The sequence below is a fragment of the Copadichromis virginalis genome, linkage group LG11, assembly GCF_057382275.1.
Source record: "Copadichromis virginalis isolate Kocher_CV1m ecotype Utaka linkage group LG11, C_Virginalis_male_GT1.1, whole genome shotgun sequence".
NCBI classification, from domain to species: Eukaryota; Metazoa; Chordata; class Actinopteri; order Cichliformes; family Cichlidae; genus Copadichromis; species Copadichromis virginalis.
Genome location: NC_140628.1, coordinates 27,947,900 through 27,971,074, shown reverse-complemented (window position 1 = coordinate 27,971,074; position 23,175 = coordinate 27,947,900). Strand labels below are relative to the sequence as shown.

At 40.0% G+C, this 23,175-nt stretch overlaps 1 protein-coding gene across 3 annotated transcripts in view; it reads left to right on the top strand.

Annotated features, from left to right (window-relative positions):
* Positions 1–23,175, top strand: part of bcam (basal cell adhesion molecule (Lutheran blood group)) — a 48,061-nt gene that overhangs the window by 19,269 nt on the left and 5,617 nt on the right. Inside the window, exons 2-14 of one of the 3 annotated variants that reach the window (XM_085471829.1) lie at positions 12,575–12,699; positions 12,906–13,113; positions 15,098–15,165; positions 15,249–15,345; positions 15,484–15,666; positions 16,218–16,342; positions 16,474–16,612; positions 17,096–17,211; positions 18,568–18,709; positions 20,022–20,149; positions 20,806–20,947; positions 21,870–21,887; positions 22,505–22,537. In XM_085471829.1, the coding sequence (XP_085327955.1) occupies positions 12,575–12,699; positions 12,906–13,113; positions 15,098–15,165; positions 15,249–15,345; positions 15,484–15,666; positions 16,218–16,342; positions 16,474–16,612; positions 17,096–17,211; positions 18,568–18,709; positions 20,022–20,149; positions 20,806–20,947; positions 21,870–21,887; positions 22,505–22,537 (1,524 nt within the window). The remainder of the gene's footprint in view (positions 1–12,574; positions 12,700–12,905; positions 13,114–15,097; positions 15,166–15,248; positions 15,346–15,483; positions 15,667–16,217; positions 16,343–16,473; positions 16,613–17,095; positions 17,212–18,567; positions 18,710–20,021; positions 20,150–20,805; positions 20,948–21,869; positions 21,888–22,504; positions 22,538–23,175) is intronic. The other 2 variants (XM_085471830.1, XM_085471831.1) reach the window with 2 other exon arrangements.

The following is a 23,175-nucleotide window of genomic DNA, read 5'->3' as shown; positions in this document are numbered from 1 at the left end:
GGATATAGTGCTATTCAGCACTCCTACAGACAGACAGAGCGAGATTGGGGAAGAAGACTGTGAAAGATGTGAAAGACTTAGACAGTTCTCCTAAAGTGGAGCAGAAAAGGTAAATGAACACCCCCTGAATTTAATCAGTAAAAGCAAATGTGGAGAAATCGTGCTAAACAGGCTAACTGCAAGATGCCAGTTTCATGTGAAAATGAAAACTCCTCTCTGGTGTTTTCTGTTCACACATCCATCCATCCATCCATCCATCCATCCATCCATCATCCATCATCCATCCATCCATCCATCCATCCATCCATCATCCATCCATCCATCCATCCATCCATCCATCCATCCATCCATCCATCCATCATCCATCCTCTCCTGCTTATCCAATCCAGGGTCACAGGGGGGCTCAAGCATATCCCAACTACCATAGGGTGTGAGGGGTACAGACTGGACAAGTCGCTAATCCAACACAGAGAGACAGACAACAATTCACAGAGAACTCACATTCATGCTTATGGGCAATTTAGAATTACCAATGAATCTAAGGGGTACCTGGGGAGAACCCAAGCAAACACCTGGAGAACATGCAAACTCCTCCTAGTAAGCAAGTTGGACATTTAATCTGACAGTTTAAGTCTATGATTTTAAAACCTCTGTTATCCACTGGTGAGGTCATTTGGAGTTTACGTTTAGACAATATGGTTGTTCCCATTGTGCAGTAACACATTGTTTGCAGCGTTAGTTTGTCTCGTATTACGTTGCACATATTTATTAATCACTGGAGCCTCAACTGATGTTAAAATTTATTATCAGAGAGGAGTGTTGTCATCTTCACATTACTGCCAAAACAGCTTTCAGGTTAGGAAAGCTCACAAAGAAGATTGCTACGCGAGCTCTAGCGTCTTGCTGTTATATACCCACCGTGTTATTTGTTGACTTCAGCTTGTGCAGTGTGTGCATAACCCATCCACCCAGGAACAGAGCCTTTGTCAGACCAACAAAACACCTGGGTACTACAATTCAGAAAGAAATGATAGGTGGAAAAAAAAGGTGACGGAGGGAGGCAGTGTTTGTGGAAGTCAGTTGTTGAGATGTGAAGGGCAGGCAGGTGTGTTTATGTGGGTCTGTTTCGCTGTTTGTGAATGTTACAGTATGATACCGTAAATAGGCTTCTGTAAATAGACCGTGAGACATTCGTCTCCGCGCTCAGAAGTAATTATATACACATGGGCTTTCAGGACAACCTGTTTTAGTCTTTACTGTGTGTGTGTGTGTGTGTGTGTGTGTGTGTGTGTGTGTGTGTGTGTGTGTGTGTGTGTGTGTGTGTGTGTGTGCGTGTTAGTTAATAGGGTCAACAAGAGAAAGACCCACAAAGAGACATGTTGGCTTTCACCTTTTCCTCACCGTACAGCTTATCTTGCTTCCCCTCTCGACCACAGGCTTCTGGTATCTTTTTTCTTGTTTTTTTTAACCTTAGTCAAACTGTAAGCCATTGTATTTTCAAGGACCCACACATATATATATAAACACTGTAATGGCAATGTTCAGGTGGGGTTTTTCTTACAGTAAATGAGCATAAGAGCCACTTTATGCAGAGTATTTATCTGCAGAGTATGTTAGGAAATGACTTGCAGAATGAATTGATTAAAGGATTGAGAGAGAGGGGAAACGGGAGAGACAGCAGAAGCAGCAGCACTTTGTCCTAACCCTTTTAGTGAGATTAACTGTAGTCTTAATGTCTCTCCCCTTATTTATACTGAGTCAGCCTCTCCGCCCTCCGTCTCTCCTCTGTCTCACAATGTGGCCTGAGTGCAAAAGGCAGAGGTGCCAGCAAGTTTTCATTTTGGAGAAACAGCTCCTTTATCTGGAGTATGACATGTTGTGTGACATGAGTGTGTTCTTATTCTACTTTGTGTATCCTACATTTATACACAAGTAATGAAGAAACCAGGTTTAGAAGAAACAGATATTATTAGACATAGATATGGACAGAAAATGTGGGGAAAGAGGGAAGCTACATGCTGTAAGAGCTTACCTGGCTGGGGTCTCAGCTACTTTGGGTGGGTGGGTAGGTAGGGGGTTGCACCTGCTTGTGGTATGGAACCTAACCACTTAGCCCCTTCAGGTTGGCCTAGAAAAGCATATTCAATATTTAAAGCTCTACCTTATAACTTAAAGTGCATTTCTGGGCTGCAGACAGAAGTCTCGATGTCTCTGTGTCACAGTCGTTAACCTCAGCCATTGCTCCCCCTAGTGCCATTGGTATAGTTCATATGTAGGATGTAGCTTAACTTAACATAATCCAACCATTTTGTTTCTGCTAGCTCCAAACAGTGTGGATCCATGTGTGTTTTGGCTTTAATAAAGAAAAAAGGACGGACGGCGAATCCTGGGAAGAGTTTTCCTTTAACCTGTTATTTTATTATTTTTTTCAGTGGAACACTGAAAATGATGGGCCACAAGTCCCCTTTAAGAACAAAATGAAGCCTTGGTTTTCACTTAAAGCCTTGATTACCAAGGCAGCACTGTTCACGAAAACGGAGGAATAAATTGTAAAATACATTTGCAAAATGCTGAACAATGGAAACCTGATAAACCATGAGTAGTTTTAAACAAAGCTTACTTCTAAGAGTATGGTATTAAACTGTAGTTCTGCACACAATGTTGTGGCACCTCCCCTTTTGTTGAGGCTTTTCTCTGAAATATGTAAATGTGTCACATTTAGATGTGAACTTATCATTTTAGACCACATTGCAACTCATGGCCATGTGACTGTACAAAAAAATATATAGTTGGCCAGTCATAGTTTGTACAAACAGTTATGTTTTTGCTCCGGATAAAGCTCTGCTCTCTGTTATGGAACTGAGGCAAAGCAGGCATTAGGCACTGAGATTTAATAAAAGATTCTAGTGGTTACATCAGAGGAAATGTGGGCTGGAGCTTGACTCTTGCTAGAGACTAAAACTCAGGACACAGGATAAAATCAGCCTGCTGTGAGTCACCCACTTAAATCACTATAAGAGCCGTACATCACTCTGCTTTTGCTGAAATCTGTAAAAGCACATACACAAACAGAACATTTATAATACTCCAGTTTGCCCCTCATGATTGTCAGTCGCTTGTCATTCATCCATCATCTTTCCAGGGCTGCCCCATCCTTTATGGGATCCTGTGAGCAATTTATAATCTTTACTGCCTCTCTCATCACTGAATGCACCTCATTAGGATAGCCTATTATGGACGCCAGCAACATTACTGACAACATATGCAAGCAGATTGCTTCTGCCAAACACTGCATATCATTTTGGCCCATTAAAGCAAGTCATTTACCTTAATAAATAGGTAGAGGCAGAGTGGAATTGGAAACACACAAGAGAGCTTCTCCTTCCCTCACTTTGTCTTTCTCCCTCTCCTGCACTTCATTTTTAACTCCTCCTTTTTCTCCTGCGTCTCCTGCTTTCCCTCTTCCTCGAGACCCTCTAGCTTTCTCAACTTCTCATTCAAACTTTGCACCACACTGCAGTCAAGCTCCTCTTCTCATTTTTTTCTGCATATCTCACCATTCCTGCCTCCTCTCTCATCCTATTTATACATTTTATTTTTGCCACGGGCTGTGTTTCAAGAAAGGACAGGAATAGCGGGAAAGACTGGGAGACGGTGTTGGGATGGGGGTGGTGGGTGGGGGACAGGGTATGTTAATTGGAACGCCTGAGGCAGGATGGATGGAAGAGGGAGAAGATGGAAAGGATGCCCAGATTCGGAGGCCCCTGAAACATTAAATATTAACACCTTTTCTCATCTTTGCCCTTTTAGTGACATCCACTGATTGGGTTCTCTCAGAGTCGATCGGGACACACATACACACCCACCCTCTCTTGCCTTACCCCTTTCACCAAATTGAGTTCCCACTGAAAATGAAAGGCAGCAAGGAGGAGACATACTGCTGTAATTGGCGACCCTCTCTGTTTTGTGCCCTTTGATTCAAAAAGTAATGAAATCTACTTGATATTTTTATCCAATCTTGCACGTATTGCTTTTTTCCCCGATATTAAACCCCTAATGCGAATTCTGCTAGGAGCAAGACACTGGCCATTGTTGTGCTAACTCACTCTTAATGGAGTCAGATATAATGGTACAAGATTGTGTCAGCTAAAAGACATTAGCCTTATAAAAGAATTAGTCTGTATGAGAGATGAGTTTGGTTTTACCCAGCTAACTCTAATGGGGAAGGACACTCAGAGAATCCTTTGGTTTATCAGTGAGGTGATGTATCAAACCTACTTTTGCAGAAGCCCTTACACAGCGCTTAAACTCACAAGACTCATGCATAATAGCTCTATTTATAATTTCTTTGTAAGATTTACTGGCTTTGTTCTAATTTTTTTCTTATATTTTTTTTTACAATTGCCTCTGCAGAAAGAGGCGTAGGACCGCAGTGTCAGCTCGGCACATTCATATTCTGCTCATGCCCTGTCTTTTGTAATTTTTTTTATATATATATAACATGGCTTGTACCTTCTATCCTCATCCTGATTTTCTCCTTCTGACTCACAGGCTCATGTCGAAGAGGACAATCACACCACCTCACACACATACAAACATGCTCTTATTGACCACATAGCTCCAAACTCCTGTGTTTGAAAGGGGCTGACTTCTCACCCCGTTGCCGGAGCAGCAAGACCGACAAAAGGGAATCTTCCAGCACACAAAAGAGAGAGTGAGGGGCCGACCTTGTAGCCCTCTTCACACTGTTTGTATTGAACCCCTAAACTGCCGCAAGATGACACGACGCACACACTAGTAAAGCTTTGATTTATCTGTCGTAACGGCACCCACTGTGATGCTACCTTTTTGCCCTCCACTCCAACCCTCTCCTACACACAGGCAGCTTGGAATGTAGAGTAATCAGACTTTGTGATGACTGGGGGCTCTGCATGTTGCAGCACTAAGTTGGATGCACCCATGATGCAAACAAGGCTAACTGCTATAAGCCTTGTATTTGGCTCAGCTGCATTACGTCAACATCAAGTCCCCGGGAAGATCAGACCTAAACTAATTTCCATGTTCCCTCCTTACTCTGTCCTCTGTCTCCCTTACTCATTTCAAATGAAGCTCGACCTCTGAATCCACATCAAGTGAAACGTGTTTTAAGTGCTAATCACTTCAGCGTCATTGAGAGCATGCCTTGGACTTCAGACGCCAAAGATAAAACAGATTTTAAGCAAGAAGGCTGATGCTGCAGCCCAAGAGAGGAAACAAATTAAGCTAATGCAAGAAAAAAGTTAATAACAGGTCACAGAAATCTTATTTGACATCTAAAATCTGTCTTCCCTTTACAGGCTCTCCTTTGCCTCCCCTCTCATAAAAAAGTTGTAGCAACCTGAATGTGTGTGTGTGTGTGTGTGTGTGTGTGTGTGTGTGTGTGTGTGTGTGTGTGTGTGTGTGTGTGTGTGCTTGGGGTGTGGGAGGGTGTGGGGGTTATGTTTTGCTGCAGGGTCCCAGGTGTGAATTGTACTTCTTCTTAGGTGGTACATCAGTACAAGCCCAGACAGGAAGACAGCAAGGCATCTTCCTATCCCGCATGTCCGGATGTTAATATATGGCATCTGAATATCCTGGATCCATCTATCTTCCTTTTAATCAAGACCCACTTGAAAACCCGTACAGATACAACAATCGATAAAAAACACGAGCACCCAGATGCACCAAGCAATGAAATATGAGCACTAAACATATTATTGTGTTTGACACCAATTAGATCAGATATCATCTTCGAGGTACAATAGACCTCTGCTATCGACCCAGAGTTATGACTAAGGAGGCTTTAAACTGGGTTGTGAACGGTGAGATGAGATTTACAAGACTGAAGGTAAATCTCTGGTTGCTGTAATTGGTACTTGAGTGCTGCTGTCTGTGTAACATTGGCTTGAAACAATCCTCAAAGAAGAGTTTTTTGCCTGGGAATTCTTGTGAAGTTCATTACAGTCAATCCCTGGCTTTTTGTGTTTTCTTTCTTTCTTCTTCCTTTTTTATTAGGAGCTGCTGAAGAATTTCTATCAATTCTTTGGTGCATATTCACTAACAGACCATCTATTTTAATTTCGAAGCACAGTTACAAATTGCAGTTGCAAATTAATCAGGCATAAAGGAATTTGTTTAGAACATCAAGTTCTTCTGGGACTCTCATGAATCTTCTGTTAAGACACTTGAAATGCTTTCATTCCCACTTGGGGAAACGTCTTTCTCGTGGTATGTATCAACACAGTGGCGAACACAAGTAGCACAAAAAGAGCTACTTGCTCTGCATGCACTGCAAAATATCTGTGTTAGTACATCAGAGTATGAGATGTTTTGCCAAACTGATTTACATATATTGTGGTGAGAGCAGGGAAAGTAACAAGACATGTTTACTTTTTAGCGTTATAGGATGTAAAGCACTTGGAGAGAGAAAAAAAAACACCAGCAACATTTATGGCCATATCGCTCATATAATAACTGTCCTTTGACCCCAGTATTGACTCTGACTTCACATTTTTTCTTCACTCTATTGTATTCATTCTTTTCTTCTCCCTCATTAATAAAGTAAACCACAGTGGGAATCTAATCACCATCAGATTCATATCTGAAAGTCTTTCTCAAAGGTCAACACTTAACAGAAATCCCACATACATTGCAGCACTCAGTCAGATCTAGTATAGATACACTTATCAGTAGCAGTTACCAAGGAGACAGACTGAGAATCTGTGCTGTGTTTCTGTCTGTTTGACAAAAAATAGTTTCTATTTTTCATCACCTTGGTAGCTAAAAGTTTTACTTCCACAAACCTTGGGTTGCTTTTTTCTTTTTTTTTGATTGGCAGACTTCCCCTTTCTCTCCCTGCCCTGTCTATGGGGCATTTATGGTTGGTGTGTGGGACGTCTGTGTGGGATGTGTGTCTGCTGTGTGTGTTTTGCAGCAGCTGCTGCTCCCGTGCTGCACCTGTTCTTCTCTCATCAGTCAGGCGTTGACGACTCCAGGCCATACAAGGACCCACCCCGACTCTGGCAGCGTGACCCAGCCAGACCCCTAACAGACACGCACACCAACACTTACCACACACATATATATTGTGTACCCATGTCACAATACATTTAAACTCTTTGTATTCACTTTAGCTTTTTTATATCTGGCCCTCATGGGTAAGTTTCTGACATGGATTGAATTTGTCCACCAAAATGAAACTCACCGAACAAAGTGAATTTCCAGAGCAGGGCCGACTGTTCCCTGGTAGCAGATGAATGTGAGAAGTGAGCGAACATGAAGGGCGCTGTAAACACACAATTTGAGTACGATCCAGTCTGCAACATTAACAGCCAATATCAGTATCACTGAGCTGAGGGAACCCTGCCACACACTCTGGCCTGTGTGCTGCTCACACAGTATTTCTGGTGATAGTGTCCAATTCTACTATGTGTTGGCAGCAATTTTTTTTTACCTCTTTTAATACAATTAATTTCCATCACTGATACAAAGAAGTGCAGTCTTAAGTTGTAATTTTTTTGCTTTCATTCCTTATTTCGCTTTGTGATAGAAAATGAGACTCTTGACTGAAGGTTCAGTTGAACATTAATAGTCTCTAAATACACAAAGACCCAACAACACAAGCCACTGTGTAGCCTACAGCTTAGCTAATGAAAAATGCATGTCTCCTTGGTAGCTACAGTACTGTACATTCTATGTACATGAATATGAACAAGAAGAGAATCAGCTGCAGTTTGTACAAAAAATAGAAGAAAAGTGTAAAGAGATGGAGAAATATTGCTTTCTATTGTAAAAGCTGCTGTTCAGTGGAAAGTGAAGAATTATAGATGTGGGTTTTTTTTAGTAACCTTGTGCTGTAGGTGACTCTGTTCTTATGACATTGATGGCAGTGTCTCCTGCTGCATGCTGTTTGCTTTGCCAACAGTCAAACACACTAATCCTGTTAGAGGCCAAGGATGTTTTGGACCACACACATTTTCACAAACACACACACCTTTTTCCCCCTGTTCCAACTTTATACTTGATTCCTGATGATCTTCCTGCACATTTTATCACAGTGTTGGCACCAGAGTTAATGTCTCTGACACATGTTAAGTGAAATGTAATACTGGCATCATCCATCAGTCCTTACCCAAGTAGAAAGGTAGGCAAGCAGGTGCTACTAGTAACAACAGGGGTATAGTGTCATCAAATAGTAAGGCTAGTTAGTAAATTCCAGTGATTCCCCTGTAGATTAGGCTAGTTTTGAGCATATACTGTCTCTTCTTCCACTTTCTTTTTCTCCACTCTCCCTTTCTTCTCCTGTCATTATTTTCTTTCTTCTATTCTTTTTGCTCTCATGCACAGAAAAGACACATAGGCAAGATTGTGCATTGGGTATTAAAGAATGCTCTTTGAGAATGAGGGATAAGCAGAGGAGTGTCGAATAGAGAAAGAGGCTCCTGGTTTGATGTCCAGAATGCGGCAGTAGGTGAAGCAAAAACAACAGAGAAAACGAGGACAGGAGAAAGAGGATCCAGCTGGTTCTTTTCATAATGAGGGGCACCCACTTGTGTGTGTTTGTGTGTGTGCCAGTGTGTTAATAACAAGTGTATAGACAAGAAGTAGGCAGAAAAACAAGTTGAAGAAAAGGGCAAAACGAGGCAGACACATAGCGTTTCACATTAACTTTTCAGTAGATGTGGGACTCTCTGGATATGCTGCACTCCACCATGATACTTTGACTGCAGACTTGATTTCTTTTTTTTTCTACACACAATGTGCTCAACTGTAGCTTTTGGGGCGGTTCAGTTGCTCATACATATCACATGCATTATAGATATACTGTAAGAGTAACTGTGTGTGTGTGTGCATGTGAGAGTGTGTGTACAGGTCACAGTCTGACCGTCTTGTTCCCATCTGTCTTTCTATCCGGTCATGCACCCCATCGCACACCACCTCACACACACACTTTCCTTCTCTTTGGCTAAATCCGATTATCTAGCCCGCATCAGTTAACGAGACCCCCATGCAGCTAGTACTCCCTCAGACAGCCCCCACCACTCTCTTTCTCTCTCTCACACTCACTCACACATACAGTGACAGCCAACTGCCTATGTTTCTAAAAACACAAACACTCTTGCGCGCACACAGATGCTGCTCTAGGCTCAGATTGGACAGAGGACTCTCTAATTATGCTTTAATTGCCTATCTCTGTCTGTCCAGCTGCCTCATGTGTAAAACACAGAGCAGGAGACCTCCCTCTGGACTCAAACATACTGTGAATGACACCAAAGGATGCATTTGAAAGAGAGCATGACCGAGAGTAAAGTGACAAATAGTTGGAGGCAAAAAAAGAGGTTGGCATAGGGAGAGGGGCAGGGTACCGATGACCTCTTTTAAGCTATAATATTCCTTCTTCTCTTCCAGTAATCCTGGCTGGACTTTTTTGTTCTGGGCTTTATGCTAACGCTTTTACACAGGCTGTTTCGACAGATAGTAGCTGACTATTATAGTCGCATAAAATAAACAAATAGGGCTTTTAACAGTACTTGAAGTAAGACTTCAGTAGTGGTTATTTCATTGTGCCTAGCAAATTTATGATAGTGCTATAAAATTGTCCACAGTAATGTTACAATCACATTAAGGAAAACAGCAGTTTGAGACCATGACACAACCAAAATTATTGAAACTGTGGGCAATAAACTTGCAGTTTCTCTGCCTTTAAAATGGTTACATTAGAGACTGGGACTAAGTCTATAACTGCTAAGATGACAGTTAGTTGTCATTATAACCAGAATACAACCAAATGGCAAACAGTTGAGTTGAGTCTCTTGTTGTGAGAAGGCACGTCACACATGAGTTGTGCTCGCTGACACAAACGAACTCAGCTTGTTTGCAGAGTGTTGGCAAGTCTGCATTTATAAATTAGATGGCAGTTAGTTGCAGTTAGTCAGTCCAAGCTGGACAACAGGGACAGGCTGCCTTACACCAGGTCACACCAGATCACAATTTACTTAAACATTTTCGGGGATACTGCAGTCTGCGCCAAAGTGGTGGCCAGGCCAATGAGTGTTACCATCCTTTGAGCCATGAGACTAACGTGGATATTAGCCAACCAAATCGTCCAACCAGCTAAAGACCTGGGCTCTCTGTGGATCTGCCAGAAAGTCACTTGATTTAATGTGGTGTGTTTGAGTGTGTGTTTTTCCCATGCGCCACTCGGCGGGACTCTTAAATCCTGAGTGCTGTCTGAAAGTGCTGCACTTCATTTACTCACGCATTCTCGTACATTTGCTAGTCTGCCTCGCTGTTTGTGTTGGCGCAGAAACAGTGGATTTCTCTGGGCCACATCCCTCTTACAAGCTCAGAACATGAGACTTGGTTTGTAAAACTAATGTTGGTTCATCTGAGAGCTGCTGAGTTGACCAACCAAAATATTTAGTGAGAGAGAGGGATGCTGTATGGGACTGTAGAGGAAAAAAAAGGATAAATATACATGAAAACAAGCATGGGGATAAAAATAGATCTAAGGCAAGTGAAAGAGGAAATGCAGAGGAAGTGAGTCATTTCATCAAAATGTCAGCACGTAACTGACCTTTGACCCATGTGGTGAATCACGGTATTTGACCCCAGTGGAATGTGTCCCACTAACAGACATGCAAAACAAAGAGCAAACACTCTGTGTCTGAGTACTTACTCCACCACTATGTTTATCTATATGTGCTCTCCGTCTTTCCTTGCATCCTTTCCCCTCTCTCCTCACAGTAGACTCCTAACAAGGTGACCATCGCTCAGCTGCTCTCATCTCTCTTCAGACATTTTGAGCAAACACTCTTTCATCTTCTCCATCTGCATTTCTCCACGCTGTTATTAAAACTAGGCTGTCAAACAGCTCTGATCCCCCAGCAGTCCATACTCTGCACTCTTGGTGCTTTCTCACAACAAATGAATTATTCAGCTGTAGATTTTTTGGTCCAGAAATGGATGCAATAATTAATTTATGATATCATAAAAAATATTGGGGTTGGTTGTTCATTAGCCATATATATTCCTCCAATTTTAATATTAATTTGACTCTAGATCTGTAGCATCAGTACTGTGAGAAAAAAATGGGAATGTTTCTTAGGAAGTGTAGCTAAACAGATAAAGTCTAGACATTTAGATTTTTGGAATGTCATCCGTATAACTATTCTTGGCAAAATATTTTTATATGATATGAATCACCGAGTGTCACCCAAGTGACATTGTCATTTGTTTCAATGCATTAAAGCTTCACAATCACAGCAGTCTGCTGGCATGTGTATGACGACCGCTATATGATTTATAATAAAGTATTTGCTGCACTGACTTCATTAGCAGAAATTGAGCTCCTTTCCTTTCCTTTCTCGTTCTTTCCTTTCCTTCCCTTACCTTTCCTTTCCTTTCCTTTCCTCTCCAGCTCTCCATTAATATCCGTGCTTTTTTCTAGCCTCTCCTCTGAGGAATGTGTTCTAGTTGTCACATTGTTTGTCCATAGCTGGATGTGAAGAGAGTTTAAAGAGCTGTACTATTCCTTATCCCCACAGGAACCAGTCAGGGTCCTTCTGTTCCCAGCTGCATATTCTCGCATAAAAATCTGGGACACTGTGTGTATCCTAATGTCTCTACTGAATGTAGAACACTGACAGTGCCAGTCACCAGGGATTTATAGCTTCCCCCTTGGTCCCTTAACAGCTTCCACTCCTGCTGATACACCTATATGGGAGGACTGATACTTGTAGCTTGCAAGTCCTGCATTCATTAGCTACTGTAGTCCGGATTTAATGATGTTGAGATATACACCTAAAGCTTACACATTGGAAGTGGTTAAGAGATATCAGTTAAATACTTCTTTTAATGTCAGTTTTACATAGCGTATACGCTTAAGATAATAATATTTTGCTGTAGCAGATTGTGTAATTCTTGGTGTCAGTTGTCATCTCTGAAGGGATTCAACTATGTGTAACTCTTTATAATATTGTCTGCAGAGGGGGATCAATGCATGAGGGAATTGTTCGTGGCTACATTATGTGTTTCCACTAGGCATGTGGTAATCATAGACTACAGCTTTTTGTTGCTGATGTTTATGTGAGTGCTGACGAGTGCAAAAAGCCCAAGGTGCTTCATGAAAAGGTCTGTTCTAGTGCTGTGTCCCTCACGGACATTACACGTCTGAGCCTGTTTCTTGTAACACAGAATTTGAACAATCAGAAGCCCTGAGGGTTTTAAACAAACACAGAAGCCTTCAATCTAATAACATATAGTGGTTTTATAGTTGCCTATCTTTGAGATGACTGCTGTGCAGTAGTGTAGCAGTCCAAGGGATAAATAATTACTGTAACTGATATGTATTTGAGGATTACCAGACCTCACCAAGAGGGCAGCAGAAATTACAAGAAATATTTATATGCAAAAAAATGATTTTTTCTTCAATCATACAACAATATTATTGCCGTAATATCACATTGTGTCTCTCCATATATTTTGTAAAATTCTGCTACATGTTGCATTTTGCAGTGATCCTTGTTCTTTTTTCTTTTTTGTGTGTTCTTTTCAGTCGTAAGCAGTGGAAACGTGAATGTGGTTGTGAAGCCTAAAGTGGAGGTGTTAAAGGAAGAGAATGCCTCACTGCCCTGCACAGTCACCCCATTAACAACTGGCACAATTGTTGAATGGTACATTGTAAGTAATTTCTAGATGTTCATTTTCTTCCACAGTTTTAACATTTCTAAATAGCAAAAAACAAAACAAAAAGAAAAAAAAGTGACATTAGAGCTATTTTGCACCCAAAGTTTAAAAGTAATGCTCTGTGAAAAAATACAATTTTCTTGTTCTTGTTTCATCTGACTTCTATCTTCTTATGTTCTTCCTTGGAACCATCCATTCAGGATTTGGGAACTAGAACACGTATAGCTTTCTGTCAGGGTAAGGAGAAAAAGGTTGACCCTGGCACCCCTCTGACAGATCGGATCAAGATTGGAGAAGACTTCACTTTGACCATTTCCTCTGTTAAACCCTCTGATGAGCTAAACTTCACCTGTCAAGTCACTGACCCTGCTGGGTCTCCAGATGGTACCACTTCTCTGAAGGTCTTTTGTAAGTTTGCCAGTGCCCTTTAGCCCTTTACTTGACCTCAAGGTTACTCCCTGAAGTTAAGTTTTCATTTAATTGTCATTGCCACTAATGTTTATGACTTTAATATATGAGATCTGCATTAATGCATACTTTGATTACGAGGTAGCTTAATTGTATCTCATGCATGTTGCTGATTTGAATTTGTAAATATTTACATTACGCCCATTCTATATATCTTTAGAAAAGTTTTATCATATAGTATAATTTACCAAAATTGTCCTTGAAGAATATCTTATTTCTTTCACTGCATGTAGTTCTTTGGAGCTTTCTCCAATACTTGAGATTACCATTTCCTTTTGATAAGATCTCCAGAGTTCAATTAACCACAACCTAATCACTCTTGACACTACTGATGAATAGTTCAATCACACGTGTCATTTCTAATATATCTCTCCTTTTTAAGAGTCCAGATTTATCACTAACATGCCGCCAGCTAATCATGGTGCAGACTACTCTGTCTTTGCCCCTCCAAAGCACCAAAATGAGTAGGATTCACTGGTATCTGGATTAAAGGGAGAAAAGGGGAGAATATGCATTGTGAGAGTGACAGAATAGCCTTTTGTTTAGTGATCAGTCCGCTTGAAGCTTTCAGGTTATCCATTAACATTTATGCACTCAGAGGCACCAAAGTTTAAAAAAATCTCATAAAATAAGCTATTAATTGTGAGAACACCAGTGTTCAACAATACCTCAATAGAGTGTTATTTGACAAAGGACTTTGAGGTGTACTTAAGGCCCACAGTACTAAGAAAACAGGCTGTCTTATAGAATAGCAATTATTCTTTGTTCCCATTTGACCATTTGACTCATTGGGGTTGAGTTATAGTGTGGCTGCCCTGGCTTAACTTAATGGGACTGAGTTATGAGGTCTCCAGTGGGTTAAGCTGCAATAGCCTGGGGTCTTTCTCTCAGGAAACTTACAAGCTAAACATTTTTTATTGGCAGAGTTGCTCCCACACAATGAATCAAGTCGTCAATGTGGATCTAAATTCATTTCTGTGCATCTGGCATGTGGGAATGACCAGAGTTTAAAAATACTGAGTAATGACTTAGACACAGAAAGAAATCTACTGTTTATTAATATAAGTGGATAACAGTTGCAAGCAGTGATAAGCTGACCTTGACGTAAGTGAATACTCACACCTGTGGTTGCGTGTGTGCACCAGTGTGTGTCCAACATCAACATTTGGTTGATGTTTGGTTGATGTTTGACGCTTACATCAGCAAGTGTTAGCCACAAACTGCTTAATTTGTAGTGTGAATGTACTAAAACAAGAACCATTAGCAGCAGCGTTATATTGCAAGAGTAGTGACGGAGCAGGAGTCAAATGTAAGCATAGAAGTAACAGAGATAGTCTTTTTTATTTTTAAGTAAAACTACAAAACAATGCCTTCTTACTTTATTTAACTGAAGTAACTCAGTTACTTGTATGTGACAGTGTGTGTTTGCCTGTAGGGATGCAACTAGTTTGTAGTTCACTCCTTCAGAGGGAACAGTTTTCTTGTATTTTGCAAGGGATCATGCGTCACAGGAGTCTGTTAAAGCAGCTCCCTTTTCAGGTACTACATCGTCACTGGAGGCTGACACACAGCTCTTGCTCTTAGACATGCCCAAACTTGCCCCCGCATATATCTCCGCTTATATTATATAATGGAAAATGTTATATCGATATTATCTCAGACAAAATAGTGTAGCATAACCTACTGTATATGTGTGTGTGTTTATGTGTGATTTGACCCCGCTTCAACCAACACAAAGGAAGCCAAAATGAAATCATGTGAAGAAGGCTGTTTGCTGTGTAATTTAATTACAGAAAGTCAGGAGAGATGGATTACAAACATGGAAGTTGAGCGTTTATGCGCACATACTGTTTGTAAAATGATTTTCATTAAGGGAATCATAGTGTTGTAATTGTAACTTGTGTTGTCCTTTTTTCTGTCTCAGCTGCGCCCGAACACCCAAAACTGACAACATCTCAGGCCATCACTGCAGGAATTCCTTCTAGCTCAGAGGTCTGTATGCGTTGTTTGCACATTTATCGATTCTGACCAAAAATACATACTCTCTGATAGCTTTTCCATTGTCGTTTTTTCAGGTCGGCACCTGTGAAACGAAGAATGGGTTTCCTCTTCCAAGAATTGTCTGGTTCAGAGATGCCAAACCCCTTCCTGAGGTCAAAGACAAACAAGAGAGTATGTGTTCTTTATATATATATAGATATATATAGATATGTATATATCTTCACCGTTTGCGTTCATTTGTAACCTGATCTGCTACATTCCTTTAATTTTAGAACTGTTTTCCCTTTTTCCTTCCTTCCTGTCCGTCAGAAACATACATGGTTGCCAAACAAGTGAAGGAGACTTCGGGTCTCATCACTGTAACGAGCAGCCTGTACATGCAGCCCATGAAAGAGGACAAGGATTCGGAGTTTTACTGTACTGTAGAGTACAGCATGCCGGGGAACAAGATCGAAACGATGGATTCTAACCGCATCAAGATCAACCTAAACTGTGAGTGGTGGGCGCAGGCCGTTTGGGAGGGTATCCAGTCAGAGGTCTTTCCCTTCCCTCTTGTAGTTGGGAGGAATTGCATTTGGTTTATGAACTTTGGTGACATATTAATTTATTCCAGTTAGCAAGAACATTTTAAATCAGATATTTTAACCACATATAAATTTTTATTTTCTTCACACACAAATTAATTCATAATTCTTCTTGTGTAGGAAGGTCAATAGTACATTGTTTCTGCAATTTCTTATTTAATTATGTTAGATTCTGTATATATCTTTATTGTGCATCAATCGATCCACCACATGCCCTGTTAGAAAGTCAAAAGATATAGAAATATTCACTTCTGTCCTTATACCTACATCAAGGTGATGAGAATTATATGATAGAAACCCCATTTAGGAAAAAGACTCAGTTGGCTCAGGAGGAGGCACTGGGAAAGCATTTCTTCTGGAATGCATTACTCATTTATGATTGATGATGTATAGTGTAACAGTGAAATGTAACCACTGAAGGAATTTTCATCTGTTCCATGTCTGTTCTTCTCTGTCTAGATCCTTCTGACAAAATCTACTTTTCGCTGTTTAACACAAGTCAACCAGTCAAAGAGGGTGATACTGTAACCATGAAATGTGAGACTGATGGGAACCCCCAGCCTCCATTTGAGTTCACTAAAAATGTATGAGATCATTTCATGCACACATTTGATAAAGAAAAGGCAACATTTAGTTGCAAATTTGTTTCTCTACTGCAACCTCTGTCACCCTCTTGCTTGGTTTTTACTCGTAATTCCTGTTTTTTAATATTCAGGGAGAAGAGGCCCAAGGTAAAGATGGTCTTCTCATACTGAAATCTGTCAAGCGCTCTGATGCTGCACAGTACAAGTGCACAGCATTAGATTTCGAGATTGACTTTACCTTGGAAAAGACGATTGCCCTCACTGTCGACTGTGAGTAAGCCAAATACACATAAAGACACACACATTGCTGAATTAAAGAGGGTTAACACACAGAAAGAACAATGCATCTCCGGTTTGTGTGGTTCTTCCCATGTAGGAAGCCTTTCTTTTCATCAGTAAATCATAGAATTAAAAGGTTTCCATGGAATAGGCTCTAATGAAGTTCAGTCAGCCGGCTGATATCCAATTCAATTTTTCACACTTCATCTGTTACTTTAATGTTATCCCAAGCACACTGTTTAATCTGATCTTATCACACACATTAAGCAGTGATAACCTCGAAAGTGTATGGAATAGGCTTAACTTGGGCTCAAAATGGGCTTGACTTCAGAATAAGTGCATTAGCTTTGTACTGTTGTTTAATTTGAATTGGCACTTATTTAACACCTCAGAATGTGTAGAAGGTCTATAGTTTTCAGTCGACTCCCCCCCCCCCATCTTATCTTTAATTGCTCTCTGTTTTCTCTCTGTCAGACATTGACCCAGTAAAAGTGACACCAGCTGTATCTAAAGTTGTCATGCTTGGAGACAAAGCAGCATGGCAGTGTAGGATCAAGGCTTCTCGTAATCATACAGTTCAGTGGAAAAAGGTGTGTTTCATCATTTTCTCAATTTTTCTTTCTTTTTTGTTGTAAATAAGTGTGCCATCCCCCCCCCTTTAAAAGAGTTGTGGTATTTGTGTGCATTCTTTCTGTTTTTCACATAAAATCAGAAACACCAACCAGCCTGGCACTATGATTGATTGTTTAGCTGACTTGAAGCTTGATACAGGTACAGAGTCAACATTAGGACAAAAGAAATCAATAAATAAATAAAATCCTCACATTTCCAATAAGTTCTTTCTAAGCATGCTCAGTTTTTAAAATGAAAACTTGTCAGTGTCATACAGTAACAACATTCACCAAGTCAACAAGAATTCATTCCTTATTTTGGCTCAATGCACCGACCACTGTATTAGACACACCAGTTAATGCAAGTGTCCAATTAGCCCATCGCACTCCTTTAAATTAGTGCATGTAGACAGGTAGACATGGTTAAGACTACCTTCTGAAGTTTAAACTGAGCATCTGAACAAGGAAGGAAGGTGGTTCAAGTGTTTCAGAAACTGGTGATATACTGATTTTTTCACAAAAATATCCAGTCAGCGGCAGTCCTTTGGCTGAAAATGCCTTGTTGATGTCAGAGGAGTGCCAAATGTTCACATGCTCCCTAATATATCCCACTGGTGCTATGACAGAGAGATAATCAGTGTTATCTGCGTCACATCTGAGTGGTCATAATCTTATGCCTGCAGTACACTGCTACTACATATGCAGTTTCACTCTGTTGTGGATATTTTCAGTTTTACGGTAGCAAAAAAACCTTGTCTTCCTTGACACAGAAATTCATAGTGATAGCTACAGCATGCACAGCGTCTTTTCTGTCTTTAATATGTTTAAAAACATTTTTTTATTTACAGATTATTTGTTCTCGATTGTCTATTTCAAGGATCTGGGTACATTTAATACTGTAAAACTGCACATAAATATACCTTTGGTGTGTTTAGTCTTCATTCCTGTTTCTCCACTTGTGATGTGCAGAGTGCTCCTCCAGTGTTAGGTCTGTTGTTGTAACCTATGTATCTATTGTTGTGTCTCTTGGGTGTGATGGAAACTCGCAGGCAGCTGGTTTTCTGGGCAGAGAATGTGTTTGTTCTTAGAAAGATGAATTCCTATGAGAAGAAGTTGAGAAGAATTGCAAGAGACAGGTTCATCATGGAGGACTGACTTTGATTTGTTATCACTGCGCTTTCAAACAGTGTGTGTGAAGATTCCTTTTCTGCTTTCCCATCACAGTGGTGTGCCATCAAATTAGATATTGACAGCGCTGTTCTACTCACAAAAAAAAAGAGCAGAAGCATAATATTATGAGTCCAGTTCTTCTTCAGTGTGCTTGTGTTTCTGCAGGGCTCTGAGGTGCTGTCTCAGAACGGGACTCTGTCAATACAAAATGTTTCCTATCAAAATGCTGGAGAATATGTTTGTGTTGGAGCTGTTCCATCTGTGCCAGGACTGATGTCCCAGGCTAGCGTCAACCTCACAGTCAAAGGTAAAAGTGCATGCACGAAACAAGTACACCCACACTCACAGGAACACTATAAAACTTTATCTCAGAGTAAATAGAAGAATTTAAGCCATGCTGTAGAGGCTGTCATGTTTCTCCACTGCTAAATCCGTTAAGGTAACTGTAAGCATTCTAGAGCCTACTATTTGGAAACAAAAGTGGAATTCCAACTTCATTGTAAGAAGAGTTTATATACTATAAAGGATGTTCAGCAAGGCCAGGCATTCTTTGAGCTCTTTGGCTTGACAAAACCAAAAACTCCAGGTAAAATGAGTAGTATCGAGATGGTCATATATCAACTTTCTCTGTTTCCTTCTCTCTGCACACTCAGAGAAACGGGGTGTTTCACATGTCACATGACTCTTTTTCCCTAAAAAAATGATCTGCATGTGTGCCACCTACTCAAGTCAGAGCCAATATCAGATGATGACGATAAAACGGTGATAAAAATCTATAAATAATGCAAAAAATATTACAATAAAATGTAATACTTCCGCACATAAGACAAGAAATTAATGCTAAATCTTGGAATTTATTGCACACTGCAGTAAAACAAACATTTTAATTCAAGTTAATTATTTTATGCCAAGTGTGCTCTTGGTGCTGATGTTTATTGCTAATGTAACAGCCAAATTAGATGTGCCGATTAGAGTCTCACAGCTCATAAAAGGAGACCAGTCTGTCAGAAGATCAAAGTGAAATAAAGTTTGTTAATTGAACAGTGTAAAAGAGACATAGCAGTAGGCAAAAAATACATGTATGGCTTTTCTGAGTACATCTACATTCTAGTGACAGTGTGACACAGATGTTTTCACTGCTGTAACTTTACAACTGGGCATCTTTCTTGATCTAAGGTACAGCTTAACAGCTTGCACATATTAAGCGCATTCCCCCAGCAGGGAATTGTATGTAAAGCATGCTGTAAATAAAAACATTTGTGAACACTCTGGTACTAACCACGTTATGTCTTCAGCAAAAGTTGCCACGATGATTCAGTGAGGTGAAAATAGAGCCTTTAGAATGACAGAAAACTCTGACTTTATGCTTGATATAGCTCACTAACTCATGAACTCTTGCTATGTACTACACACTGAACTGCTACCGCTATACCAATACACAAAGTATAATAACAGTGGTCAGTGCCAGAGTGTGCAGCGTATTGTTTTGGTTAGAGGAAGGAATTGGGAGCAGCTTGGAAGTAGAAGTTGAAAGGAGAACTGAGGTATAACTGTATGTGTTTAAGGTTATGCAGCATTGTTCACTTTGTTTACCCATGACATTCTCATTCCCTGTCCAGGAAAGCCAGTGATTGACCCTCCTGCTCCTGTGAAGGTGGGGAAGGAAGGAGACAAGGTGACCCTTATGTGCGTAGCATACGGTGTGCCTACCCCTAACTTCACCTGGCAGCCCTCAGGAGGAGAACAGGTAGACATCTGAGTCAAGCTGAGAGAAAAATGAGTCTTTACAGTTTACAGGAATCAGTAAAATGAATGTATTGGAACTCATTTGGAAATAATAGTAAGGCTTATTTCAAATGAAAAGCGCCCTGCTACTATTTGTGTTTCCATTAGAGTCAATATGAGAAGATTAAAGTGTTATGTTTCATAACGTATTAAGATCACTCTTGGTAGAGTACTGTGTAAAACTTCAAAAGCTCTACTAAAGGGGAAAAAAAAGCGAAAACAGCTTTTAAGAAACTTGTAGAGGGAGTACGCCTTCATTATTAAATATTACATAAACTGATAAAATAAGATAAAACGTTAATCATCTTTTTGAAAAATGTGATAATGTCAGAAACTAGTAGGGATGTTTGGAAGATTAAAAATGAGAGCACAACTAATAATTTTCACGAGCAGATTTTTTGTTTGTAAGTGAGAGGTAGAGAGAAATATCACATATGAGAAGTTTGTTTAAAATAATAGGAATGGGACTCATAAGACAAGTGGATAGTAATAATAAAAGAAGAATTATACTGCAAACTCATATAGGCAAAAGGCAAAGAAGGATTTTGACAAACGACACTAATTTACTTTGGCCTTTTTCCTTTATCTCTCTTCCTTCCTTTTTATCTTCCCCTCCAGTCGATAACAGTGAAAGGTAACAAGTGGGTGAGCACTTTGACCCTGAAAACCACTGCTGATATGATAAATGGCGGGGTGACCTGCGAGGTCGAAAATGAGCATGGAAAAGATATCACGGTCTTCCCACTTTCTCTCGAACAAGGTCAGTGTAACAAGCTCTCTTTCTCCACTGGGTTTTCCTCATTAACCTGAAAATGTGATTCAGTTAAAAAGTTGCGTTGGACATGCAGAACAGATGAAACCAGCGTTCGCTGTTTTTAGTCAAATTATATTTTAAAACTTACCAACAAAAAAAAAAGTTGCATAGCATAATCACATATTCAGTAATTAAAAAATAAGTGTTTGGAGATTGGCATATTACCAAATTAAAATGGAATGCACTGCTCATTAGTTCTTCTTATAAATACTTACATGGATGCAGTGAGGAAAACTGGATATCATCTTCAATTCTGTAAAAGCTGTTCACTATTGAAATGAAAGTTATGGCAAAAAAAACAAATGTTTTTACAGTTAGCCAGTTGTGGATATGACATATATTTTGTGTACGTGACCAAATGGTTAGTCTTATTGTGTGTGTACACAAAGGGAACACACAGAATAACGCCCAGAAATTGCAACGATCCGTGCAGCCACAACACTAAAACTCATTTGTATGTCATCTTCATTGCTATAGAAGTGTCTAGGAGTAACATTTAAGATCTAACACAAGTAGTTATGAGTGAAGAAAAACTTGTAAAATACATTATAACACATAATGATCTAAACTGACAAATTTCTTTTTTTATAATTTCATGATTACAAGTCTCTAAGGTAACACAGTGTGTCTTAATGCCATGCCAGTAACTTCTTAGCCTGCTAATAACATCAACTACAGTCTGATCTTCTTTCACCTTTTGTAAACTGCATCTACACCTTTATAGCTTGCTTCTTTCATGGTTTGCTTTTTAAAATGGGCTCTCACTAAAGTTATTGATAATAAAGCTGTAGCTGGTGCCTGAATTGCTGTTTTACATCTTCGTGATCTCGCTTTTCTTGTTTTTTTTTCTCCTCCTCTCTTTTTGCAGTTGGCAGCTCAGCTGAAGGTAGAACCTTCTCCCTCCTCCTCTTCCTCTCCTCCCTTCTTCTCTCAGGACTCTTTGTTGTACAGACCCTGTAATTTAGAAACTCCCCTCCATCCGCTTCCTATTGCCCCAGCCCTTCCATGTCACACACACACACACACACACACACACACACACACACACACACACACACACGCACACGCGCACACACACACACACGCACGCACACACACACTCTCCTCTGCTGTACTGTAACCTTGTATATTTGCCCTCTTAACTACCGAACACTGTGGATATTGTACATTGTTATTCTTCTTCTCTTGTCACCTTTGTATAATGTCTGTCCTATATTTTGTGGATGGTACCAAAAGCTTTTGTGGCCCCTTGGGGACAATAAAGGATTCTATTCTATTCTGTTCCTTCCACTCTTCTCTTCGTCTCTTTACTGTGTCTATTTGGTCACCTCTTCTTTCCAGCTGCCTTCTTATTCCTTGCTTTTTCTGCTTTTCTCCGCTCATCCGGTGCTGTGTGTAGATTAAGTAACTTTAGCTAAGTATCTTTTTAGTGGTGTGCATTGTGTGTGTTGTGGTTGTTGCTTTGCTATGCTATGGGACTGAGAAACTCTTTTTCTCTTAAAGTGCTGCTTTCTGGAAACCCTGTGCTAACGTCAGGTCTGTATCGCTAACCCTATTGACATGTGTATGGTGTTCGTCTACAAATGTAAGTTGCTGTGTGTGTATTGATGGCTGTTTACACACACAAAGGTTTTATGTATCTGTGTTTACAAGAGTTTTTGTGTATCTGTACTTGTATTACTGTAGCTGAGAAGATATGCTTCTAGAGAAGTGAGAATGGATAGGTCCTGTATGAAGTATCACACAATTCAAAGACCAATCATGAATATTTTCCTTTTTGATCAGCCTGCTTATTTCCTAAATAATTTAATGTTAAAAACTAAAAAAGCTGCCTGCCAAAATGTTATCGAGCATATCCAAATGCCATTGTCTAATAAACAGGCCCCAAACCCCCACATTATGAAAAAGCGAGTAAAAATAATAATTAAAAAAGTGATAATTTAACAAAATAGTCATGAAAATATTCAAATTAGTTAAAAAATGTATTCTTTGGGAACATCAATTGAATTTTATAACTTCGGGATTCAGAGAAGACTTCATGCATCCTACTCATTTTCAACATTTTGGTGGAAATGTTCCAGGTTTCCTTTTTTAGCATACACAGGAAAGGAAGCATCTTTGACCTTGTCTGTAAGGACACCACAGACTGTAATATCAGGCTCACACTGTAGCAC